This window comes from Oncorhynchus nerka, linkage group LG2 (genome assembly GCF_034236695.1).
Source record: "Oncorhynchus nerka isolate Pitt River linkage group LG2, Oner_Uvic_2.0, whole genome shotgun sequence".
NCBI classification, from domain to species: Eukaryota; Metazoa; Chordata; class Actinopteri; order Salmoniformes; family Salmonidae; genus Oncorhynchus; species Oncorhynchus nerka.
The window spans coordinates 68,513,781-68,537,437 of NC_088397.1; the positions used below are offsets into that span (position 1 = coordinate 68,513,781).

General features: G+C 44.2%; 1 protein-coding gene across 5 annotated transcripts in view; it reads right to left on the bottom strand.

Annotated features, from left to right (window-relative positions):
* LOC115140382 (inositol 1,4,5-trisphosphate receptor type 1-like) overlaps positions 1–23,657 on the bottom strand; it is a 207,660-nt gene that overhangs the window by 137,720 nt on the left and 46,283 nt on the right. For all 5 annotated transcript variants that reach the window (XM_065001818.1, XM_065001816.1, XM_065001812.1 and 2 more), the window contains exons 18-34: positions 20,299–20,418; positions 16,585–16,779; positions 15,938–16,189; positions 15,544–15,685; positions 15,301–15,454; positions 14,678–14,868; positions 14,316–14,448; positions 14,175–14,229; positions 13,874–14,039; positions 11,910–12,080; positions 11,035–11,115; positions 10,778–10,915; positions 10,574–10,699; positions 10,153–10,353; positions 9,646–9,897; positions 9,121–9,246; positions 8,730–8,858 (exon numbers count right to left, since the gene is read on the bottom strand). In XM_065001818.1, the coding sequence (XP_064857890.1) occupies positions 8,730–8,858; positions 9,121–9,246; positions 9,646–9,897; positions 10,153–10,353; positions 10,574–10,699; positions 10,778–10,915; positions 11,035–11,115; positions 11,910–12,080; positions 13,874–14,039; positions 14,175–14,229; positions 14,316–14,448; positions 14,678–14,868; positions 15,301–15,454; positions 15,544–15,685; positions 15,938–16,189; positions 16,585–16,779; positions 20,299–20,418 (2,632 nt within the window). The remainder of the gene's footprint in view (positions 1–8,729; positions 8,859–9,120; positions 9,247–9,645; positions 9,898–10,152; positions 10,354–10,573; positions 10,700–10,777; positions 10,916–11,034; positions 11,116–11,909; positions 12,081–13,873; positions 14,040–14,174; positions 14,230–14,315; positions 14,449–14,677; positions 14,869–15,300; positions 15,455–15,543; positions 15,686–15,937; positions 16,190–16,584; positions 16,780–20,298; positions 20,419–23,657) is intronic.

Here is a 23,657-nt window from a genome sequence, read left to right on the forward strand (position 1 = left end):
CCTATTTCACATCATCTGAGGTTTTTGTGTTGTGCCCGCCAACGCTTGAGATACAACATGCTCTTAAATACAGGGTGGGTGTCATTTCTATCATAGAAATAGAATTCATAGAATGGACCTATCCCTTCATACTACTGCAATTTAGCTGGTACACCATTGATATGTACAGTACATTCAGAAAGTATTCAGACCCCCTGACTCATTTATCATCAATATATACACAATAGCCCATAATCACAAATTAAAAACAAGTTTTTAGACATTTTTGCAAATGTATTAAAAATAAAAAACAGAAATACATTTACATACGTATTCAGACCCTTTGCTATGAGACTTGAAATTGAGCTCCGGTGTATCTGGTTTCCATTGATCATCCTTGATGTTTCTACAACTTGATTGGAGTCCACCTGTGGTAAATTCAATTGACTGGACTAGATTTGGAAAGGAACACACCTGTCTATATAAGGTCCCACAGTTGACAGTGCATGTCAGAGCAAAAACCAAGCATGAGGTCAAAAGAACTGTCCGTAGAGCTACAAAACAGGATTGTGTAGAGGCACAGATCTGGGGAAGGGTACCAAAACATTTCTGCAGTATTGAAGGTCCCCTAGAACACAGTGGCCTCTATCATTCTTAAATGGAAGTCTGGAACCACCAAGACTCTTCCAAGAGCTGGCCGCCCGACCAAACTAAGTAATCGGGGGAGAAGGGCATTGTTCAGGGAGGTGACCAAGAACCTGATGGTCACACTGACAGAGCTCCAGAGTTCCTCTGTGGAGATGGGAGAACCTTCTAGAAGGACAACCATCTCTAAAGCACTCTACCAATCAGGCCTTTATGGTAGAGTGGCCAGAGAGAAGACACTACTCTGTAAAAGGCACATGACATCCCACTTGGGAGTTTGCCAAAAGTCACCTAAAGGTCTCTGGGACCATAAGAAATAACATTCTCTGGTCTAATGATACCAAGACTGAACTCTTTGGCCTGAATGCCAAGTGTCACGTCTGGAGAAAACCTGGCACCATCCCTATGGCGAGGCATGGTGGTGGCAGTATCATGCTGCATGGATGTTTTTCAGCAGCAGGGACTGGGAGACTAGTCAGGATCGAGGGAAAGATGAACAGAGCAAAGTACAGAGATCCTTGATGAAAACCTGCTCAGGACCTCAGACTGGGGTGAAGGTTCACCTTCCAACAGGATAACTACCCTAAGGACACAGCGAAGACAACGCAGGAGTGGCTTAGGGACAAGTCTCTGAATGTTCTTGAGTGGCCCAGCCAGAGCCCAGACTTGAACCCGACCGAATATCTCTGGAGATATCTGAGAATAGCTGTGCAGCGATGCTCCCCATCCTGACATAGCTTGAGAGGATCTGCAGAGAAGAATGAGAGAAACTCCCCAAATACAGGTGTGCCAAGATTGTAGCATCATACCCAAGAAGACTCCAGGCTGTAATCACTGCTAAATGTGCTTCAACAAAGTACTGAGTAAAGGGTCTGAATACTTATGTAAATGTGATATTTAAGTAATTTGTTTTGTAAAATTAATAAAAAACCTGTTTTTGCTTTGTCATGATGGGATATAGTGTGTAGATTGATGAGGGGGAAAAACTATTTAATCAATCAATTATAGAATAAGGCTGTAAATGTAACAAAATGTGGAAAAAGTCAAGGGGTCTGAATACACTGTAAATTTAATTGAAATTTTTACCTCCATAAAGATGACCACCGGTCCACCCAAAATCAAATGTCAACTTGAATGGTCATGTCTATTCTATGATCTATATTTCAATAGGTTTTCTATGGAGGATTAACAGTATAATTTAAAACCGATAATCTCATTCAATCAAATCAAATCTAATTTGTCACATGTGCCGAATACAACAGGTGTAGTAGACCTTAGAGTGAAATGCTTACTTACAAGCCCGTAACTAACAATGTTTTAAGAAGTTAAGATTTTATTTTATTTGAATTGTTATGAAAAAAATTGATAAGTAAAAAACGGAAAATAAAAGTAACAAATAAGCAGGAGTAAAATAACAAGTGACGCTATATCGGGTGAACTTGAACAGAGTCAGTGTGCGGGGGCACTGGTTAGTCAAGGTAAATATGTACTTGAATGTACAACATGTACATTCATCATGTACATGAAGTACTGATGAAAATATGGCGCAGTAGAACATGGCTGACGTTTTACATTCTCCCAACCAATTGCTCTATTTGATTTATTTTTTTGCGTTTTGTGTAACTTATTTTTTTCCACTTATTTTGTACATAATGTTGCTGCTACCGTCTCTTATGACCGAAAATAACTTCTGGAATTCAGAACAGCGATTACTCACGCAGACTGGAAGAAACTTTTTCCTTTAACGAGACTGCCGAGAAGGTCATACTGCTGGAACAGGCCAAGATCCCCGTAATTTGCAAGAAGAAAAGAGGCAGGAAAAAGGGCCGCAGATCGGGCTGCCTTCTGAGAATCCGTAGGCGAGCGAGTAAACTCCCACCGCCATGCGTTCTTCTTGCTAACGTGCAATCATTGGGAAATAAAATTGAATACCTAAAATTAAGATTGTCCTACCAACGGGACATTAAAAATTGTAATATCTTATGTTTCACCGAAACGTGGCTGGTGGTGGGATTTTCCATGCACCGGCAGAACAGAGAAGCTATATCTGGTAAGACGAGGGGTGGGGGTGTGTGTCTATTTGTCAATAACAGCTGGTGCACGATGTCTAATATTAAAGAAATCTTGAGTTATTGCTCACCTGAAGTAGAGTACCTTATGATAAGCTGTAGACCACACTATCTACCAAGAGATCATCAACATTATTCGTAGCCATCTATTTACCGCCACAGAATGAAGCTGTCAATAAGACCGCTCTCAACCAAAGGCCATAAGCAAAGAAAAAAATGCTCACCCAGAAGCCGCGCTCTTAGTGGCTAGGGACTTTAATGCAGGCAAACTTAAATCAATTTTACCAAATTTTTACCAGCATGTCACGTGCAACAAGAGGAAAGAAAAATTCTAGACCACCTTTAGTCCACACAAAGAGATGCATACAAAGCTCTCCCCCGCCCTCCATTTGGCAAATCTGACCATAATTCAATCCTCCTGATTCCTGCTTACAAGCAAATAACGCTCTCGGTAGCCGATGTGAATAAAACCTTTAAACAGGTCAACATTCACAAAGCCACTGGGCCAGACAGATTACCAGGACGTGTATTTAAAGCATGGGTGGACCAACTGTCAAGTGTCTCAATGACATTTTCAACCTCTCCCTGACCGTGTCTGTAATATCTACATTTCAAGCAGACCACCATAGTCCCTGTGACCAAGGAAGCTAAGGTAACCTGCCTAAATGATTCCCGCCCCGTAGCACTCACATCGGTAGCCATTAAGTGCTATGAAAGGCTGGTCATGGTTCACATCAACAGCATCCCCCCGGACACCTTAGACCCATTCTAATTTCGCATGCCGCCCCAACAGATCCACATATGACTCAATCGCACTCCTCACTGTCCTTTCCCACCTGGACAAAAGGAACACCTATGTGAGAATGCTGTTCATTGACTACAGCTCAGTGTTCAACACCATAGTGCCCACGGAGCTCATCACTAAGCTAAGAACTTGGGGACTAAACATCTCCCTCTGGAACTGGATCCTGGACTTCCTGACGGGCCGCCCCCAGGTGGTAAGAGTAGGCAACAACACATCTGCCATGCTGATCCTTAACACTGGGGGCCCTCAGGGGTGTGTACTTAGTCCCCTCCTATACTCCTTGTTTACCCACGACTGCATGGCCAAACATGATTCCAACACTATCATTAAGTTTGCTGACGACACAACAGTGGTAGGACTGATCACCGACAATGATGAGACGGCCTATAGGGTGGAGGTCAGAAAACTGTCAGTGTGGTGCCAGGACAACAACCTCTCCCTCAATGTGAGCAAGACAAAGGAGCTGATCGTGGACTACAGGAAAGGGAGGGCTGAACAGGCCCCCATTAACATCGACAGGGCTCTGTGTGTGGAGTAAAGGTGGTCTAGAGTTTTTCCCCCTCGGGTTGCACATTTAACATGCTGGTAAAGATTAGGTAGAATGGATTGGAGTTTCCCTGCATTAAAGTCCCCACCCACTAGGAGAGCCGCCTCTGGATGAACATTTTCCTGTTAGCTTATGACCGTATACAGCTCATTGAGTGCGGTCTTAGTGCCAGCATCAGTCTGTGGTGGTATATAGACGGCTACAAAAAATATAGATGTAAACTCTCTTGGTAAATAGTGTGGTATTCAGCTTATCATGAGATACTCTACCTCAGGAGAGCAAAACAGAGACTTCCTTAGATTTCGTGCACCAGCTGTTGTTTACAAATATACATAGACCGCCGCCCCTTGTCTTACCAGAAGCTGCTGTTCTATCCTGCCGAAAAAGCTTGAAACCCGCCAGGTGTATTTTAATCATGTTCAGCCATGACTCGGTGAAACATAAGATATTACAGTTTTAATGTCCTGTTGGGAGGATATACATGCTCGTAGTTCGTCTATTTTATTATCGATTGATTGTACGTTGACTAATAGGACCGATGGTAAAGGTAGATTACCCTCTTGGCGACGGATCCTTACAAGGCACCCAGACTGTCGTCCACGATATCTCCGGCTTTTCCTCCTGCGAATGACGGGGATGAGGGCCCTGTTGGGCTTTCCGAAGTAAATCCTTCCTGTCCGACTCATTGAACAATTCTTCCAGTATGGGGTGAGTAATCGCTGCCCTGATGTCAGGAAGCTCTTTTTGGTCATAAGACACGGTGGCAGAAACATTATGTACAAAATAACGCGAAAAAACATGCACAATAGCACAATTGGATACAGGATCGTAAAACGGCAGCCATCTCCTTCGGCGCCATTATTATTGCCATTATCATCGCCATTTTCAAGTCAACATTCTCTGGTGTGTTATTCCCATGTTAGTACATTTATCAGCCAAAACATGACACCCACCCTGTATTCAAGAGCATGTTGTGTCTCAACAACATATGTGTATATAAAAATAAAGTAAAAATCAGAGTTAACGCTTTTAGATAATTGATGTTAAAGGTTAAAAAGTAAATTTTCTATTAAAAAACATGTTTTTCAAGAAATTATAAAATAGTTTGACTAACCCTGTTAGTAAGCTTTTAAATGATATCCATCTCAACTGTTGATCTTTTCCAGTGAAGAACACATGGCTGTATCATGGTATGGTGGAGTATGCAAAATGGGTCAACTTTGAGCACCTTTATCTATTGAATGTTTTGGCATTAAGGTTCAAAAATACACTTTATGAGCACTTCTACAATGGTCAAATATGTATGGATGGTTCTGTTTAAATAAAAGGAGGTGCTGTCAAAAAGTGATTGAATTGAAATGGATTCACCATATATAGGTTGGTAGGTGGAGAAGGGAGTGGGGTGAAACCATTAGGTTATGTCAATGGAGGGAGGGGACATACTGTATGCATATGTGGTTAAATGTAGATTTGGTGACTATTAGTATATCTATCCATATTTACAAACATGGTCCTGGTCACCTACACTATACAATAAAGTGATGAAAGAGAGGGAGGGGCCTGGGGGTTAAAGGTAACAATAGCTAGTTGTGGGAGGGGCTATGTTAGGAGAGAGACAGGTGCCTCTTGGGAGCTGGGAGCTACACTATCTACAGAGAAATCTTTGGTAATTATTAAACCTTCAACCATGACATTAGCACTGTCTTACTCCGAGGTGAGCCAAACCAAGAATTACTGAGCCAGCCTGGTTACACATCCACCACTGTTTTATTTTTATTTTTTTATTTCACCTTTATTTAACCAGGTAGGCTAGTTGAGAACAAGTTCTCATTTGCAACTGCGACCTGGCCAAGATAAAGCATAGCAGTGTGAACAGACAACACAGAGTTACACATGGAGTAAACAATTAACAAGTCAATAACACAGTAGAAAAAAAAGGGGGGAGTCTATATACAATGTGTGCAAAAGGCATGAGGTAGGCGAATAATTACAATTTTGCAGATTAACACTGGAGTGATAAATGATCAGATGGTCATGTACAGGTAGAGATATTGGTGTGCAAAAGAGCAGAAAAGTAAATAAATAAAAACATTATGGGGATGAGGTAGGTGAAAATGGGTGGGCTATTTACCAATAGACTATGTACAGCTGCAGCGATCGGTTAGCTGCTCAGATAGCTGATGTTTGAAGTTGGTGAGGGAGATAAAAGTCTCCAACTTCAGCGATTTTTGCAATTCGTTCCAGTCACAGGCAGCAGAGTACTGGAACGAAAGGCGGCCGAATGAGGTGTTGGCTTTAGGGATGATCAATGAGATACACCTGCTGGAGCGCGTGCTACGGATGGGTGTTGCCATCGTGACCAGTGAACTGAGATAAGGCGGAGCTTTACCTAGCATGGACTTGTAGATGACCTGGAGCCAGTGGGTCTGGCGACGAATATGTAGCGAGGGCCAGCCGACTAGAGCATACAAGTCGCAGTGGTGGGTGGTATAAGGTGCTTTAGTGACAAAGCGGATGGCACTGTGATAGACTGCATCCAGTTTGCTGAGTAGAGTGTTGGAAGCCATTTTGTAGATGACATCGCCGAAGTCGAGGATCGGTAGGATAGTCAGTTTTACTAGGGTAAGCTTGGCGGCGTGAGTGAAGGAGGCTTTGTTGCGGAATAGAAAGCCGACTCTTGATTTGATTTTCGATTGGATATGTTTGATATGAGTCTGGAAGGAGAGTTTGCAGTCTAGCCAGACACCTAGGTACTTATAGATGTCCACATATTCAAGGTCGGAACCATCCAGGGTGGTGATGCTAGTCGGGCATGCGGGTGCAGGCAGCGATCGGTTGAAAAGCATGCATTTGGTTTTACTAGCGTTTAAGAGCAGTTGGAGGCCACGGAAGGAGTGTTGTATGGCATTGAAGCTCGTTTGGAGGTTAGATAGCACAGTGTCCAATGACGGGCCGAAAGTATATAGAATGGTGTCGTCTGCGTAGAGGTGGATCAGGGAATCACCCGCAGCAAGAGCAACATCATTGATATATACAGAGAAAAGAGTCGGCCCGAGAATTGAACCCTGTGGCACCCCCATAGAGACTGCCAGAGGACCGGACAGCATGCCCTCCGATTTGACACACTGAACTCTGTCTGCAAAGTAATTGGTGAACCAGGCAAGGCAGTCATCCGAAAAACCGAGGCTACTGAGTCTGCCGATAAGAATATGGTGATTGACAGAGTCAAAGGCCTTGGCAAGGTCGATGAAGACGGCTGCACAGTACTGTCTTTTATCGATGGCGGTTATGATATCGTTTAGTACCTTGAGTGTGGCTGAGGTGCACCCGTGACCGGCTCGGAAACCAGATTGCACAGCGGAGAAGGTACGGTGGGATTCGAGATGGTCAGTGACCTGTTTGTTGACTTGGCTTTCGAAGACCTTAGATAGGCAGGGCAGGATGGATATAGGTCTGTAGCAGTTTGGGTCCAGGGTGTCTCCCCCTTTGAAGAGGGGGATGACTGCGGCAGCTTTCCAATCCTTGGGGATCTCGGACGATATGAAAGAGAGGTTGAACAGGCTGGTAATAGGGGTTGCGACAATGGCGGTGGATAGTTTCAGAAATAGAGGGTCCAGATTGTCAAGCCCAGCTGATTTGTACGGGTCCAGGTTTTGGAGCTCTTTCAGAACATCTGCTATCTGGATTTGGGTAAAGGAGAACCTGGAGAGGCTTGGGCGAGGAGCTGCGGGGGGCGGAGCTGTTGGCCGAGGTTGGAGAAGCCAGGCGGAAGGCATGGCCAGCCGTTGAGAAATGCTTATTGAAGTTTTCGATAATCATGGATTTATCGGTGGTGACCGTGTTACCTAGCCTCAGTGCAGTGGGCAGCTGGGAGGAGGTGCTCTTGTTCTCCATGGACTTCACAGTGTCCCAGCACTTTTTGGAGTTGGAGCTACAGGATGCAAACTTCTGCCTGAAGAAGCTGGCCTTAGCTTTCCTGACTGACTGCGTGTATTGGTTCCTGACTTCCCTGAACAGTTGCATATCACGGGGACTCTTCGATGCTATTGCAGTCCGCCACAGGATGTTTTTGTGCTGGTCGAGGGCAGTCAGGTCTGGAGTGAACCAAGGGCTGTATCTGTTCTTGGTTCTGCATTTTTGAACGGAGCATGCTTATCTAAAATGGAGAGGAAGTTGCTTTTAAAGAATGACCAGGCATCCTCAACTGACGGGATGAGGTCAATGTCCTTCCAGGATACCCGGGCCAGGTCGATTAGGAAGGCCTGCTCACAGAAGTGTTTTAGGGAGCGTTTGACAGTGATGAGGGGTGGTCGTTTGACTGCGGCTCCGTAGCGAATACAGGCAATGAGGCAGTGATCGCTGAGATCCTGGTTGAAGACAGCGGAGGTGTATTTGGAGGGCCAGTTGGTCAGGATGACGTCTATGAGGGTGCCCTTGTTTACAGAGTTAGGGTTGTATCTGGTGGGTTCCTTGATGATTTGTGTGAGATTGAGGGCATCTAGCTTAGATTGTAGGACTGCCGGGGTGTTAAGCATATCCCAGTTTAGGTCACCTAACAGAACAAACTCTGAAGCTAGATGGGGGGCGATTTCAGGAAAATATCTGATCCAACACAGTTTGGTTTCGGTCGACACAATCATGTAAAATGGATAACAGTGGTTAGTTGTTGGTTGCCAGTGGTTACCTGCAGGCTGGTGGACTGGTCGGAGAAGGGTGAGCTGAAGAAGGTGGTCACGATTCCCATGACTGTCTCGGTCACGTAGCTCTCCAGGACCGTGTCGGCGTGTTTGCGGTCACTCGTGTTGTTGCACACCTGCAGAAGACACAAGGTCAAGAAGGTGACCACAACTCACTCCTGTTTCACCTGTAGTTGTACTGCCCTTATAACATCTATATAGTCGGAATACTGAAATGAATGCAGGGATACATACAGTATAGTATAGTACAGGATGATAAACTGTGTTATGCTAATAATTATACTATTGTGCTCCAATGATGCCTTGTAAATGAGTTCAATTGAAACCCTGATCCACACTCATCAGACATAGAACTATTGTGTAAGTGTTGTCCCTCACCCTGCAGATGTCCACCAGGAAGTTCTCAAAGAGCTTCCACATGTGGTTGCTGGTGTAGATCTCCTTCATCTCCACCTCTGTGTCCACATAGCAGTGGTTCAGGAAGTTGATGTAGGCTATCTTCACCTGGAAAGGACAGGATTAAATACCATCATTACACCCTGTCTATACCCCTAGGAGTTGTTTTACAATGATGATGAATGCATCTTGATTGTAGCTTTGGCCTGGGCTGGAGTACAGTAGCATGATGTTAGTTGACATGGTTATACTGGGTTTGTTCCCATAGAGTGAGGCTCAAAACTGTCTAACACAGAGAAGATGACAGCTAGTGGACAATTAGTTGTCCACAAGAGTGAAACGGGGATGAGGGCATACAGGCCTTTGTGGGGACAGTTAGTTGATAATTGGTACTGTTGGCTTGTGATGTCTTGGAGACCCATAGCCCCCTGCTCTAGACCTTCAAGTCTAACCCTAATCCCCACCCTTCTCTCTCTGCATCTTCCATCCTGCATCTCCTCAACTCACCTCAGGAATACAGTCCTCGTGGGTGACCACCCTCACTATGTCATCCAGAGGCAGCAGAGAGTTACATTTGATCTCAGTGTAGACGTTCTTTCCCTCAGTGCAGACAGCCAGCAGCTCTACCAGGTGAATGTGGTACATCAGAGGACTGTTCTGATCCATACGGTCCCGCTCTGACCGCATCATCGTCACCAGGGTCTGGAAGGATGCACGGTCGTTGTAGAACACCAGCACATCCTCACCAGCATTCACCAGCTATGGAGAAGAGAGGGACAGAAAATAAAGAAAAATAGAGTCAATGGAGGGTACAGGGTAGGTTGGAAAGGGATGGACAAATATGTCCGAATAGGATTTGTTGGGGATGGACTTGAGTTGCATATAATTTGGTATTAAGGTATCAAGTTAGAAATAGACAACTCTTTTAGAATGATAAATTAACTGTCTTGAAAAGAGTCAACTAGACTGAAACGTTGACAAATACACATGCTGAGGTTATTACTGAAAAAAGACCTCAGCCATGACGATGTCTTGACACTTCTTAATGAACTTGCTCTCGGCCTTGACGATGGTCTGCAGGAACTTGAGGTAATGGACGTTGCGGCCATGCGTCTCGATGCAGTGGACAAAGTGCTGCACCACTCGCTCATTGATCTCACTGCACAGCTGGAAGTTATTCATGAAGATATGCTGCATGGTGACTGCCTCGAGGATCTAAAGCGGGGAAGAGAGAGAACAGGGGAAGAGAGAGAAGAGGGGGAGGGAGAGAGAGAGAAAGGGGAGGGAGAGAGAGCGAAAGAGGGAGGGAGACACAGAAGAGACAGAGAAAGAGAGAGAAAGAGTAGAAGAGATTTTTAGAGTAAGACAGTGTTAATGTCATGGTAAGAGTAAGAACAGTGGTGAGGTCATGGTGGGTCAGTGTAGTCTGTCTCACCCCAGGGTTGAGGAACAGGTTGATGTGTTTGTGAAGCAAGGCCTGGTTCTGCTGGTTCCCTGCACAGAAGTTCTGCAGGAACTGGTGGGCCAGTTTCATGATCTCCTGCATACGCACATCCTCCCCCTGGAGACAACACCGACGATGAAAGGATGGAGAGCACAAAAACACACCTCTACAAACACGCCCACACAAACACAGTACCTTCTCATAGGGGATCTGCAGTAACTCCAGCACCACGGTGTGGGCCCCCATGTTCCTGAGGAGTCTCTGCTGCTGCTTCTTACTCTTCCTGCCGGACAGACTCTCCTGAACACACAACCGGCTGAGACGCAGCAGAATCTACACACACACACGTGTAGACAAAGGGGTTCACTATGTTGCCCATAGCTCTATCTGTCCCAGAAACCTATATGATAACACAGTATAATGAAAAGTTAAAAAGACTGTTTAGACTTTACCTCCTTCACCACTCTGTAGTTGTAGCTGCTGGTGCTCTCTGGTTTCTTTGGTTTGTCTGAGCCACTTGAGTTGGAGTCACCCTAAAGAACAAGACCATTAGCCAATGCATTTCTCCCAAAGGATAGCTAGCAGGCTAACACCAACGCTCTATTGCCATAGTTTAACACACAGAGCTAAGCACTAGGTGGCTAACTCCTGTTCTGTGGATGCATACTACCATACCTTCTTGGACTACTACCGTACCTTCTTGGACAACTACCGTACCTTCTTGGACAACTACCGTACCTTCTTGGACTACTACCGTACCTTCTTGGACTACTACCGTACCTTCTTGGACTACTACCGTACCTTCTTGGACTACTACCGTACCTTCTTGGACTACTACCGTACCTTCTTGGACTACTACCGTACCTTCTTGGACAACTACCGTACCTTCTTGGACAACTACCGTACCTTCTTGGACTACTACCGTACCTTCTTGGACTATACCTTCTGGTACCTTCTTGGACTACTTCTTGGACTACTACTTCTTGGACTACCTTCTTGGACTACTACCGTACCTTCTTGGACTACTACCGTACCTTCTTGGACTACTACCGTACCTTCTTGGACTACTACCGTACCTTCTTGGACTACTACCGTACCTTCTTGGACTACTACCGTACCTTCTTGGACTACTACCATACCTTCTTGGACTACTACCATACCTTCTTGGACTACTACCGTACCTTATTGAACAATTAGAGTCCTGCATGTTGCTCAAAGCCTAAGATTTTCACTGTACCCTGCAATCACACCTGCAACCCTGTAGATGTGCCTATCAAACACTCTGAATCTGAATCGACTACTGTACCTTCTCGGACTACTACCGTACCTTCTTGTGTTGAGACTCGGCAGAGTGTTCCCCAGTGTCCATGCCCTCGTCTGGCCCTAGTCTCTTGTAGACCCACAGCTCAGACTTCTCCACAATGGAGCGTAGCTGGTCCAGGTCTGACTTGATCTGTTTGTAGTTCTCCACATCCTGACTGGTCACCAGCAACTGGACCTGGAGGCATGGGCAACCCACCGGTAGGACACCAGTATGGAGGACACCAGATTTTGGATGGTTGCATGGTGTTTATGATTAGAGACGAACAAGAGTTTTACCTGGTCATGTGATTGGACTAGGATCAACTCTGGGCCCTAGTTGGAGTGTATATCTAAAGGTTTTCCTGGTCAGGTCATGAAGTAATTTACTGGTCAAGCATGACTAAAGCCCTACCGGGTACTTATAGTCTGTTAGGATAATTGGAATTACTCTAAGAATATTAGGTAAGTGAGTAATGGGGTCATTGGTAGGCTACAGTGTAATGGTATGACTATTCTGTATGTATGACAGTATGACTAATAGGACTACATTTAACATTTTAGTCATTTAGCAGACATTCGTATTCAGAAAAACACACAATAAGTGCATAACAATATGTCCAAATAAGCAGAGGTGTGGACTTGAGTCACATGACTTGGACTCGAGTCAGACTTGAGTCCCAAATATGATGACTTGCAACTCAACTTTAATACCAATGACTCATGACTTAACTTGGACTTGAGCCTTTTGACTCGAACTGATTTGATGTCCTCCTCAAGCCCAAATATTAAAAATGATGCTATTAAAAAAAGTTTGCAGCGCATCAACTCTTCATTTAACGGATTACAGTTTGAATCAGACAGCAACCAATCAAATTGTGCCAGCTGAGAAAAAGTTTCACGTGGCAGTGCAGAGGAACATCGGCAGGTGAATTCAGATGGAGCCCTTGGAAAGATGATACCCAAAATTATTATTTTCGGAAATAAAGACTACGCTGTTTCAACAAAAAATGGATTGCAACTTGCAAAACATGCAGGAAGAAAATGACAGACAGAGGTGCAACAACTTCCAACTTTGTTCGACATTTGAAGCTGCACAAAGAACGGTAAGTCGTGGCTAATATAGCCGACAGCTTTATATAACTTTGCTAGTGTAGCATGTAGGCTAACGTAACGTTAAATCAATGAGCCTCCACACAGTCAGTCAGTGCGGGAACGTGATCATTGCACCCAAGATTGAGCTACAAACTGGCTAGGCTGTTGGTAGCCTAAATCCTGCCTGATGTTACTGCTGTTCCTGAAACCATTAACATACGTTAGCCTACTGTAACCACACAGAGAGAGAGTGTGTGTGTGTGTGTGTGTGTTAAGGTTGGGTGATTGTGTACAAGCCTACATTGCACGATTGCGCCCCCGATTGAGCCCGATCCTCAGTAGTCGATCACTATGGGGGGGCGGGTCTTTCTCATGGCTACCCATGTATTTCCATGGAAATATAAAGTTTATTTGGAAAGTAATAAATATATACATTTTTAAAAGCATTCATGATTTGCGTACATTTATTATACAAACTATTACTCTTATGAAATGGTATTACATTTGGTGAAGAGCAGATTATGACTTGTTTAGGACCGACTTGTCGGTCTTGACTTGAGACTTGAGAGCTAAGACTTGAGACTTACTTGTGACTTACTTGTGACTTGTAAAACAATGACTGTGTCCCACCTCTGCAAATTAGTATAGCTAATGGGCATGCTTTTGTGATTCATGAATCAGCTCAAAACCCTGGTCTTTCTGTTTATACAATCTACTCATACATTTAGAATTGGCTACTTTAAATGAGATGTGGGTCATCGTTTCTATTATATTACATTAGGCGGCTGAAGTTTTTTTTTACTGCAGGTCAGATGCGTATCATAAAGAACCCTGGCCCATGCATCATTACTATATACAGTATACTAGTTGTATGGTGGGTGGGTAGCAGTAGAGTACCTGTTTGAAGGCCTGTAGAACCTCCTGTCTCTGGCTGAAGTGTCTGAAGAGCAGGTGGAGGGCTCGGGACACCAGGGGAGGGTAGTCATGCATGGTCAGGTGGAGCAGGACCCTCAGGAAGGTCCTACCACCATCGTCATCTAGGTCCAAAGGGGTGTTCTCCTCACTGGGTGTGGGCACACAAGCACGCATATTTGAACACATTCACAAACAACAAACTGAATTGGCCATGCCAAGTATGAAAAATGAACTGAAATGAGCCAGACTAATTGTTGCAGGTTTAGCGTATCACAACAGTTACCTTCCACCAAATATCCCCTCTGCCTGCTCCTCTATGTTCTCAAAGTCCAGAGCTCCTGAGAAAACAATTCAGTGAACTTAGTAACACACAAAAAGGTGTCACGCCAAGTGATGGCTGTCATAAGATGATTTCTTCTCCCACCTGGCATGTTGTTTGGTCCCTCGTGGGTTCCTGCTATAGACAGATCAGATTGGGAGTTGCTCTCATCAAACTCCCTCTTAAAGATACACAGCAGACAGGAGATCCGGTAGTCCAGTCGCACATTCAGAATGAACTGCATTGAGACGGGAGGAACATGACACATACTAAATGAGTAAGACTATTGTATAGTAGAGGGATTATATTAGGATAAGCAATGGGGGTTATGAATGAGTGGTTGGGGTTAAGGAGGGGAACCAAGTTTGGGGGAGGGACATTTGCAAAGGAGTGTATACAGTATGTCCACTGCATGTATGCATCGATAGTGGTAGTGTGTGTGTGTGTGTGTGTGTGTGCCTTTCTACCTGTAGTATCTCTATGATCTTGAGCTTGGTGTCCATGACAAGGATGTCCTGTTTCTCCGGCTCTGTTTGTGTCTTGACCTGGTCCCCGTTGGGGGGGTTGATGGGGTTGGTAGGCAGGAAACCCCCTCCTCTCAGGACCACCTGGGTCATCAGCTCCCCCACTCCGTGGATGGAGCGCATCACGTTACTGCCTGGAAATGCACGCAGGCACACATGATTGGGCCAACCATTGTGTGTAACAGTGATAACACCAAGTAAAACTGAAATGATAACTTAAAACACAAAATATAAATATCCATTAACAAACGTCTTATAGATTATTAGACACATTTCCACTTCCTGAACAAATACTACTTAAATAAAAAGCATACAGCCTTTTCTTAGTAAAACACAAAAGTAAAAAATAAATAAATACAGTAGTCTTTCCATTAGAGAGCACAATTGTTCGGTCCTTTGTTGGCCATGGGGTGAATAATGCTCAAGCTCAGGGTTGCAAAATCCCAGAATCTCTGAGAAAAACCTGGGAACTTTAGGAATGTTTCTGGAAGTTTGCAAATCTATTCAAGCCCCACTGATGTTTGATATTTCACCCCTCTGGGGGGCAGTGTGTTACTGTGTCCTACCTTTAGTCTCGTCTCCCTTCTCCAGCTTGTTGATGGGAAAGATGGTGCTAACGTGGACACAGTCCAGGATGGCCAGTAGGATCTTAGTTAGCCTCAGCAGGTCACTGAAGTTGTAGAAGCCAAAGTAGATGAGGTTCCTGGATAGATTCACTACCTGGGAACAGACCAAAAGAGATGGGAAGCGAGAACAAAGCTAGTGCAAATCCATGTCCTACTGAGACTCATTCTGCTATAACCAATTACCTCGAAGGTGAGTTTGTTCTTCTCCTTGTCGGAGAATGGGAAGCTCTGACACACCACGTCTCTTAGGTAGTTCTCGACAAACTCCATGGTCAGGGCAAAACGCTCCTTGATCTCATCCTTGGATGTACCGTCGTTGTCATAGCTGGGACCAAGGGATACAGGTAGGGGACAGGTGACAACTTATGACTCTGTAACTCTTACCATGTTAATGCTACTCTCACACTACACAAGACTGCTAAGGCTATGACATTGTATTCACTCCTTCACTGCACTTACTCCATTCCTGATGGCCAATGGACATGCTAATCATTCCTTTCCTCAACCCTGATAGACCATTGTCCCAGCTACTAAATCCTTTCCCCAACCCTGATAGGCTGTCGGCCCTGCCACTCACTCGTCAATGGCGATCTCAGAGGGGATCTCAGACCATAGGCGGGCATACTTTACAGGCGTGACCTGTTCCTGGGGGTCGCGGTCCACATGCATGTGCAGCATCATTCGGCAGAAGGAAGCGCGCAGGTCGTAAGGCAGGTCCTCATCAGACATGCAGCGCAGGATCAAGTCCACGTCCAGCTGGCCAGAGATCTTATTGATGGCCAAATACTGACGATCCAGACACATCCGCGCAAACAGGTTCAGCTGGTACCTGGGAGAAAGAGGAGTAGGGACAGGGGCATCACTGCTTAGACATTTAGAGACACAGAGGCAAGGAGGGAGACAACAAACAGAAAGGTTAATGGTGCATGCTGGTTCTCTACTTCCTGGTACTTTAATAATCAATTCATATCATTAGTTTCAGAATAAAAGTGGATTATGAATGATTCCATTGATATTGGACCTTTACCAAGTACTCATAGGGACTTCTAAGGGGAGAGGGTGGGTACTTACCTCATCCACTCCCAATGTACAGGACCCCATTTACAAAAGCAAGGATGAAACCCACATATACACACATACTAGCATCTCGACCAACACAGAAGTTATCCATCGTCTACAGTCACAGACAGTAAAGAGGAGAAAAGGCCTGGTGTTGTTTCTAACCTGTAGTAGCTGACCACCTCTTGGTCCTCCTTGGCGCCCTCCTTGGCATCCTGGGCAAGTTCTCTGATGCTCTTACTTCTGATCTCCTTACTGCTGTCCTTCCAGAATAGCCACACCTCCTCCTCGTCCTCCTCAGACTCCACGGAGTTCTCTCCGATGGACGCTTCCTCAATCTCAAACCTTGACAGCACCAATCTGGGAAGGGGCGAAGAAGTCATCCCTATAAGAACAGATCTAAGATCAGAATACCCTATCAGCAATAATTATCAGGGGGGAAACAACATTTGGCCAGCAGTCCAAACACTTAAAAGACACACCCTATCCCCTCAGCCCTCAAATTAAGTGGACACTTCTGATGACGTATCATGAAGTGTGGCGAGTATACACTTGCAGGGCAAGGGGCGAGGGAGGAAGGAATGACTTTTAAATGGACCACCCTTACCCGGAAATTCATCACTCGTTCATCCCACGGTGATTGCGTTTTCAGCCACAGGTAGCTTGTGGGTTCTTTATATGCGCTACAGTCAATTATGATTGCATGTCCACTTATATTAACTATATAATTATTAATATATGCCTACTGTACGATAGCTAGCAAATGAATTAGCTAACTAGCGTTAGCCTGCCTAGCTGGAACTTCTGAAGAAGGACATTTTTTTTATTTCTACAATTTCCAAAAGCTAACCAAACAAAAACATAATTACTTTAACGATACGTGTTTGTGCCGTCGTGTGCATTAGTAGCCTTTTTTACTTACACTTGTATGTTGACTTCTCCATTGATGTTGTTTTTAATCACAGACTTTTCTTAGCGGATGTACAATCGTTGCGAATTGAATTATGGAGAGTTTCAGGCCTCGGAGAGAACATAATCGTACACTCGCAAACTCAACTAAAAACGAGGACTGAGGGGCTTACGTTACAAACTTCCCTTGTTTGGCTAATCATTTGGACCACCAAGATGTTGACGGGGATTCCCCCAAAGGCATAAGGCGAGGGGGTATTTTATGAGTTTGAATCGCAGCCCTGATTTCAAAACTTAGACCGCACCAGTCTGGGGAGGAGAGGAATAGTGATAAACCGTGTAGCCACAGATCTAGGTTCAGATTACCCAATCACCAATCACAACCATGACTATTCAGGGAGTGGAAACAGTATTTGATCTCAAACCTGGACAGCACCAGTCTTGTACCAGCCCTGCTCGGAAACACTGGTAAAGTAAATGTGGTCTAAATTGAAGACCAAACGCAGATTAGCTGAATCAGGCGTGTTGGAGCTGGGCTAGAACAAAAGCCTGCACACACAGCCAGTTGACCATCCTTGAGGTACATACAAACATGCTGGCGTGACGATACACACTACTAACACATTTAGGGGAAAGGGGGGACACCTAGCTAGTCAGTTGCACAACTGAATACATTCAATTGAAATGTGTCTTCCTCATTTAACTCAACCACTCTGAATCAGAGAGGTGCGGGGGGCTGCCTTAATCCCCGTCATCGGCCTCTTATAGCTCAGGAATACACTTTGGTTGAACCAAAAAGCTTCACATGGAGTTCTGAGAGGGGTAAACCTGCCTCTTCATTTGTGTAGCACTGAGAACAGAACACATAGGTACAAATGAATGCAGCCATGGCACACATGAAGATATTAAGTGTTTTGCAATCGTCAAGCATTTTTTTGTCTGAAAGAACAGACGTTTATTGAATGGCTACATGTTGTTCTCTACTACAGGGCCTTCAGAAAGTATTCATGCCCCTTGACTTATTCCACATTGTGTTGAGTTACAGCTCAAATGCAAAGTATCTACACACAATACCCTATAATGACACAGTGAAAACATGATTTTAGAAATGATTGAAAATCTATTGAAAATGAAATAGAGAAATATCTAATTAATAAAAGTTCACACACCTGAGTCAATACTTCGTAGAGCCACATTTGGCATCTTTCTGAGTAAGTCTAAAAGCTTTCCATACCTGGATTGTGCAACATTTTCCCATTATTCTTTCCAAAATTCTTCAAGCTCTATCAAATTGGTCGTTGATCATTGCTAGACAACCATTTTCAGGACTTGACATAGATTTTCAAGCAGATTTAAGTCAAAACTTTACCTCTGCCAGTCAGGAACATTCACCGTCTTCTTGGTAAGCAACTCCCGTGTAGATTTGGCCTTGTGTTGTAGGTTATTGTCCTGCTCTGCTGAAAGGTGAATTCCTCTCACAGTGTCTGGTGTAAAGCAGACTGATACAGGTTTTCCTCTAAGATTTTGTCTGTGCTTAGCTCCATTCTGTTTATTTTTTATCCTGAAAATCTCCCCAGTCCTTAACGATTACAAGCATACCCACAGGATGATGTAGCCACCACTATGACTGAAAATATGGAGTGGTACTCAGTAATGTGCTGTATATGATTTGCCCCAAACATAACACTTTGTATTCAGGAGATTGCTTTACCAATTTTTTGCATTTTTTTTTTTGCAATATTACTTTAGCGCCTTGTTGTAAACAGAAATCATGTTTTAGAATATGTTTTATTCTATACAGGCTTCCTTATTTTCACTCTGTCAATTAGGATAGTAATGTGGAGTAACTACAACGTTGATCCATCCTCACTTTTCTCCTATCACAGCCAATAAACTCTATAATTATTTTAAAGTCACCACTGGCCTCATGGTGAAATCCCTGAGTTGTTTCCTTCCTCTCCGGCAACTGAGTTAGGAAGGACTGGGTGTATTGATCTTTGTAGTGACTGGGTCTATTGATAAACAATCCAAGGTGTAATTAATAACTTCACCATCCTCAAAGGGATATTCAATGTCTGCTTTTTTTCTTTTTACCCATCTACCAATAGGTGCCCTCCTTTGTTAGGCATTGGAAACCCTCCCTGGTCTTTGTGGTTGAATTTCACTGCTCGACTAAGGGATATTACAGATAATTGTGTGTGGGATACAGAGCTGAGGTAGTCATTCAAAAATCATGTGAGTCAATTTAATTTGTTATGTGACTTGTTAAGCATATTTTTACTCTTGAACTTGTTTAGGCTTGCCATAACAAAAGGGTTGAATACTTATTGACTGAAGACATTTCAGCTGTTTTAATTAATTTGTAAACATTTTGAAAAACATTCCACTTTGACATTATGGGGTATTGTGTGTAGGCCAGCGACAAAAAAAAATCTAAATTTTATTCATTTTAAATTCAGGCCGTAACACATCAAAATGTGCCTTTTCTGAAGGCACTGTATATTGCTAAATGATCATACCATATATTATTAACCATAAGCCTGGTTGTGTGTGCAGGCTGGACCACCCTGTGCTGCATGTGTCATGGTAATGTGGAAAAAGTCAAGGTGTGTGAATACTTTCTGAAGGCACTGTAGTTAGGCAGGTCCATTAGGACAACCATGAGGACTCATTGTTCTGTAGAGCTCAAGGTCACCGTGTGGGTGCTCCAGGAGTAAACACTCCATCATATTGTCACGTTGAGCAACTTGATCTGTACAACAAAGAGTTCCAACTGAACACACTTCACTAAAGAGAGTAGTACTACACTGAATATCGAGCTCTTTATCTGCCATACTAGAACAACCTGTGATAGACTAGAGAACAACAACCACTGAATATTGTTAAATGTTTAGAAAATATGTTTCTATAAGGTATTGATTGATTCCTCAAAGGAAAAGAGGAGAGGAATGGAGAGGCGAGGAGGCGTACTTAGTCTCTATGAGGATGTCTCCGTTGGTGGGGTCCAGGACTGCGTTACAGATGAGCTCCTGGGTTACAGGGATAGACTTGTTCATAGACACACACAAGTCAGACAGGTAGTCCAGGAACCTGGAAGACACACACAGATCAGATCATTCAATGGACAAAGACATTCACATGTACACAAAAACACATTTCTATAGACCTATGATTAGTCGCCAATAAAATATTCCTCAAAAGCTTAACTTGACCACAATTAGATGACACAGGAATTAGATGACACAGGAAAACATACCATCTGACCTTAAGCAGCTTAAAATACACTCCAGTGTTTTACTACCTTGACGTCTTCAATTCAATTACATAGAACACATTAATATATCTGGCTATAAAGAGCATACAGACCGATATTAAGACATGCAAATTAACACCTTAAAATCTGTACCAAAAACATGTACTGCACACACAAACATGTGAGCATGCACAGTGACCACATATAATACCGGTCAAATGGGTTTCTTTATTTCTACATTGTCGAATAACAGTGAAGACATCAAAACTATGAAATAACACATATGGAATCATGTAGTAAGCAAAAAAATAAGAGGTAAATATTTTATATTTGAGATTCTGCCTTGATGACAGCTTAGGAGACTCTTGGCATTCTCTCAACCAGCTTCACCTGGAATGTTTTTCTGACAGTCTTGAAGGAGTTCCCACATATGCTGAGCACTTGTTGGCTGCTTTTCATTCACTCTGCAAGAGTCCAACTCATCCCAAACCACCTCAATTGGGTTGAGGTCGGATGATTGTGAAGGCCAGGTCATCTGATGTAACACTCTCCTTCAAATCAAATTGTATTTGTCACATACACATGGTTAGCAGATGTTAATGAGAGTGTAGCGAAATGCTTGTACTTCTAGTTCCGACCATGCGGTAATATCTAACAAGTAATCTAACCTAACAATTTCACAACAACTACCTTATACACACACAAGTGTAAAGGAATGAACAATAATATGTACATAAAAATATATGAATGAGTGATGGATGAACGGCATAGGCAAGATGCAGTAGATGGTATAGAGTACAGTATATACACATATAAGATTAATAATGTAGGGTATGTAAACATTATATAAAGTGGCATTGTTTAAAGTGGCTAGTGATACATTTATTACATCAATTTTTCCATTATTAAAATGGCTAGAGTTGAGTCAGTATGTTGGCAGCAGCCACTTAATGTTAGTGATGGCTGTTCAACAGTCTGATGGCATTGAGATAGAAGCTGTTTTTCAGTCTCTCGGTCCCCGCTTTGATGCACCTGTACTGAACTTGCCTTCTGGATGATAGTGTAATGAACAGGCAGTGGCTCGGGTTGTTGTTGTCCTTGATGATCTTTTTGGCCTTCCTGTGACATCGGTTGGTGTAGGTGTCCTGGAGGGCAGGTAGTTTGCACCCGGTGATGCGGTTTGCAGACCTCACTACCCTCTAGAGAGCCTTACGGTTGCGGGCGGAGCAGTTGCCGTACCAGGCGGTGATACAGCCCAACAGGATGCTCTCGATTGTGCATCTGTAAAAGTTTGTGAGTGTTTTTGATGACAAGCCAACATTGAGTGTGAGGTTATTATCCTGACACCACACTCCGAGGGCCCTCACCTCCTCCATGTAGGCCGTCTCGTTGTTGTTGGTAATCAAGCCTACCACTGTAGTGTCGTCTGCAACCTTGATGATTGAGTTGGAGACGTGCATGGCCACGCAATCATTGGTGAACAGGGAGTACAGGAGAGGGTTGAGAACGCACCCTTGTGGGGCCCCAGCGTTGAGGATCAGCGGTGTAGATATGTTGTTACCTACCCTCACCACCTGGGGGCGGCCCGTCAGGAAGTCCAGGACCCAGTTGCACAGGGTGGGGTCGAGACCCAGGGTCCAGAGCTTAATGACGAGTTTGGAGGGTACTATGGTGTTAAATGCTGAGCTGTAGTCGATGAACAGCATTCACACATAGGTATTCCTCTTGTCCAGATGGGTTAAGGCAGTGTGCAGTGTGATGACGATTGCGTCGTCTGTGGACCTATTGGGGCGGTAAAGCAAATTGGAGTGGGTCTAGGGTGTCAGGTAGGGTGGAGGTGATATGGTCCTTGACTAGTCTCTCAAAGCACTTCATGTTGATGGAAGTGAGTGCTACGGGGCGGTAGTCATTTAGCTCAATTACCTTAGCTTTCTTGGGAACATGAACAATGGTGGCCCTCTTGAAGCATGTGGGAACAGCAGACTGGGATAAGGATTGATTGAATATGTCCATAAACACACCTGCCAACTGGTCTACGCATGCTCTGAGGGCGCGGCTGGGGATGCCGTCTGGGCCTGCAGCCTTGCGAGGGTTAACACTTTTAAATGTTTTACTCACGTCGGCTGCAGTGAAGGGAATATTTTAAAAGACGCTGTGGGTACAACATCACCGATGCACTTGCTAATAACTCGCTCACCGAATCAGCGTATTCATCATTGTTGTTGTTGTTCGACGCTATGCTGAACATATCCCAGTCCACATGATCGAAGCAATCTTGAAGCGTAGAATCCGATTGGTCGGTCCAGCGTTGAACAGACCTGAACACGGGTGCTTCCTGTTTTAATTTCTGTCTATAGGCTGGGAGCAACAAAATGGAGTTGTGGTCAGCTTTTCCAAAAGGAGGACGGGGGAGGTACTTATATACATCACGGAAGTTAGAATAACAAGGATCCAGGGTTTTGCCAGCCCTGGTCGCGCAATCGATATGCTGATAAAATTTACGGAGCCTTGTTTTCAGATTAGCCTTGTTAAAATCCATAGCTACAATAAATGCAGCCTCGGGATATGTGGTTTCCAGTTTACATAGAGTCAAATGAAGTTCGTTCAGGGCCGTCCATGTGTCTGCTTGGGGGGGATGTACACGACTGTGATTATGATCAAAGAGAATTCTCTTGGTAGATAATGCGGTAGGAATTTGATTGTGAGGAATTCTAAGTCAGGTGAACAAAAGGACTTGAGTTCCTGTATGTTGTTATGATCACACCACGTCTCGTTAATCATAAGGCATACACCCCCGCCCTTCTTCTTACCAGAGAGATGGTTGTTTCTGTCGGTGTGATGCGTGAAGAAACCAGCTGGCTGTACCGACTCCGATAGCGTGTCTCGAGTGAGCCATGTTTCCGTGAATCAAAGACCGTTACAGTCTCTGATGTCTCTCTGGAAGGCAACCTTTGCTCGGATTTTGTCTACCTTGTTGTCAAGAGACTGGACATTGGCGAGTAGTATGCTCGGGAGCGGTGCACGATGTGCCCGTCTACAGAGCCTGACCAGAAGACCGCTCCGTCTGTGGCACCGT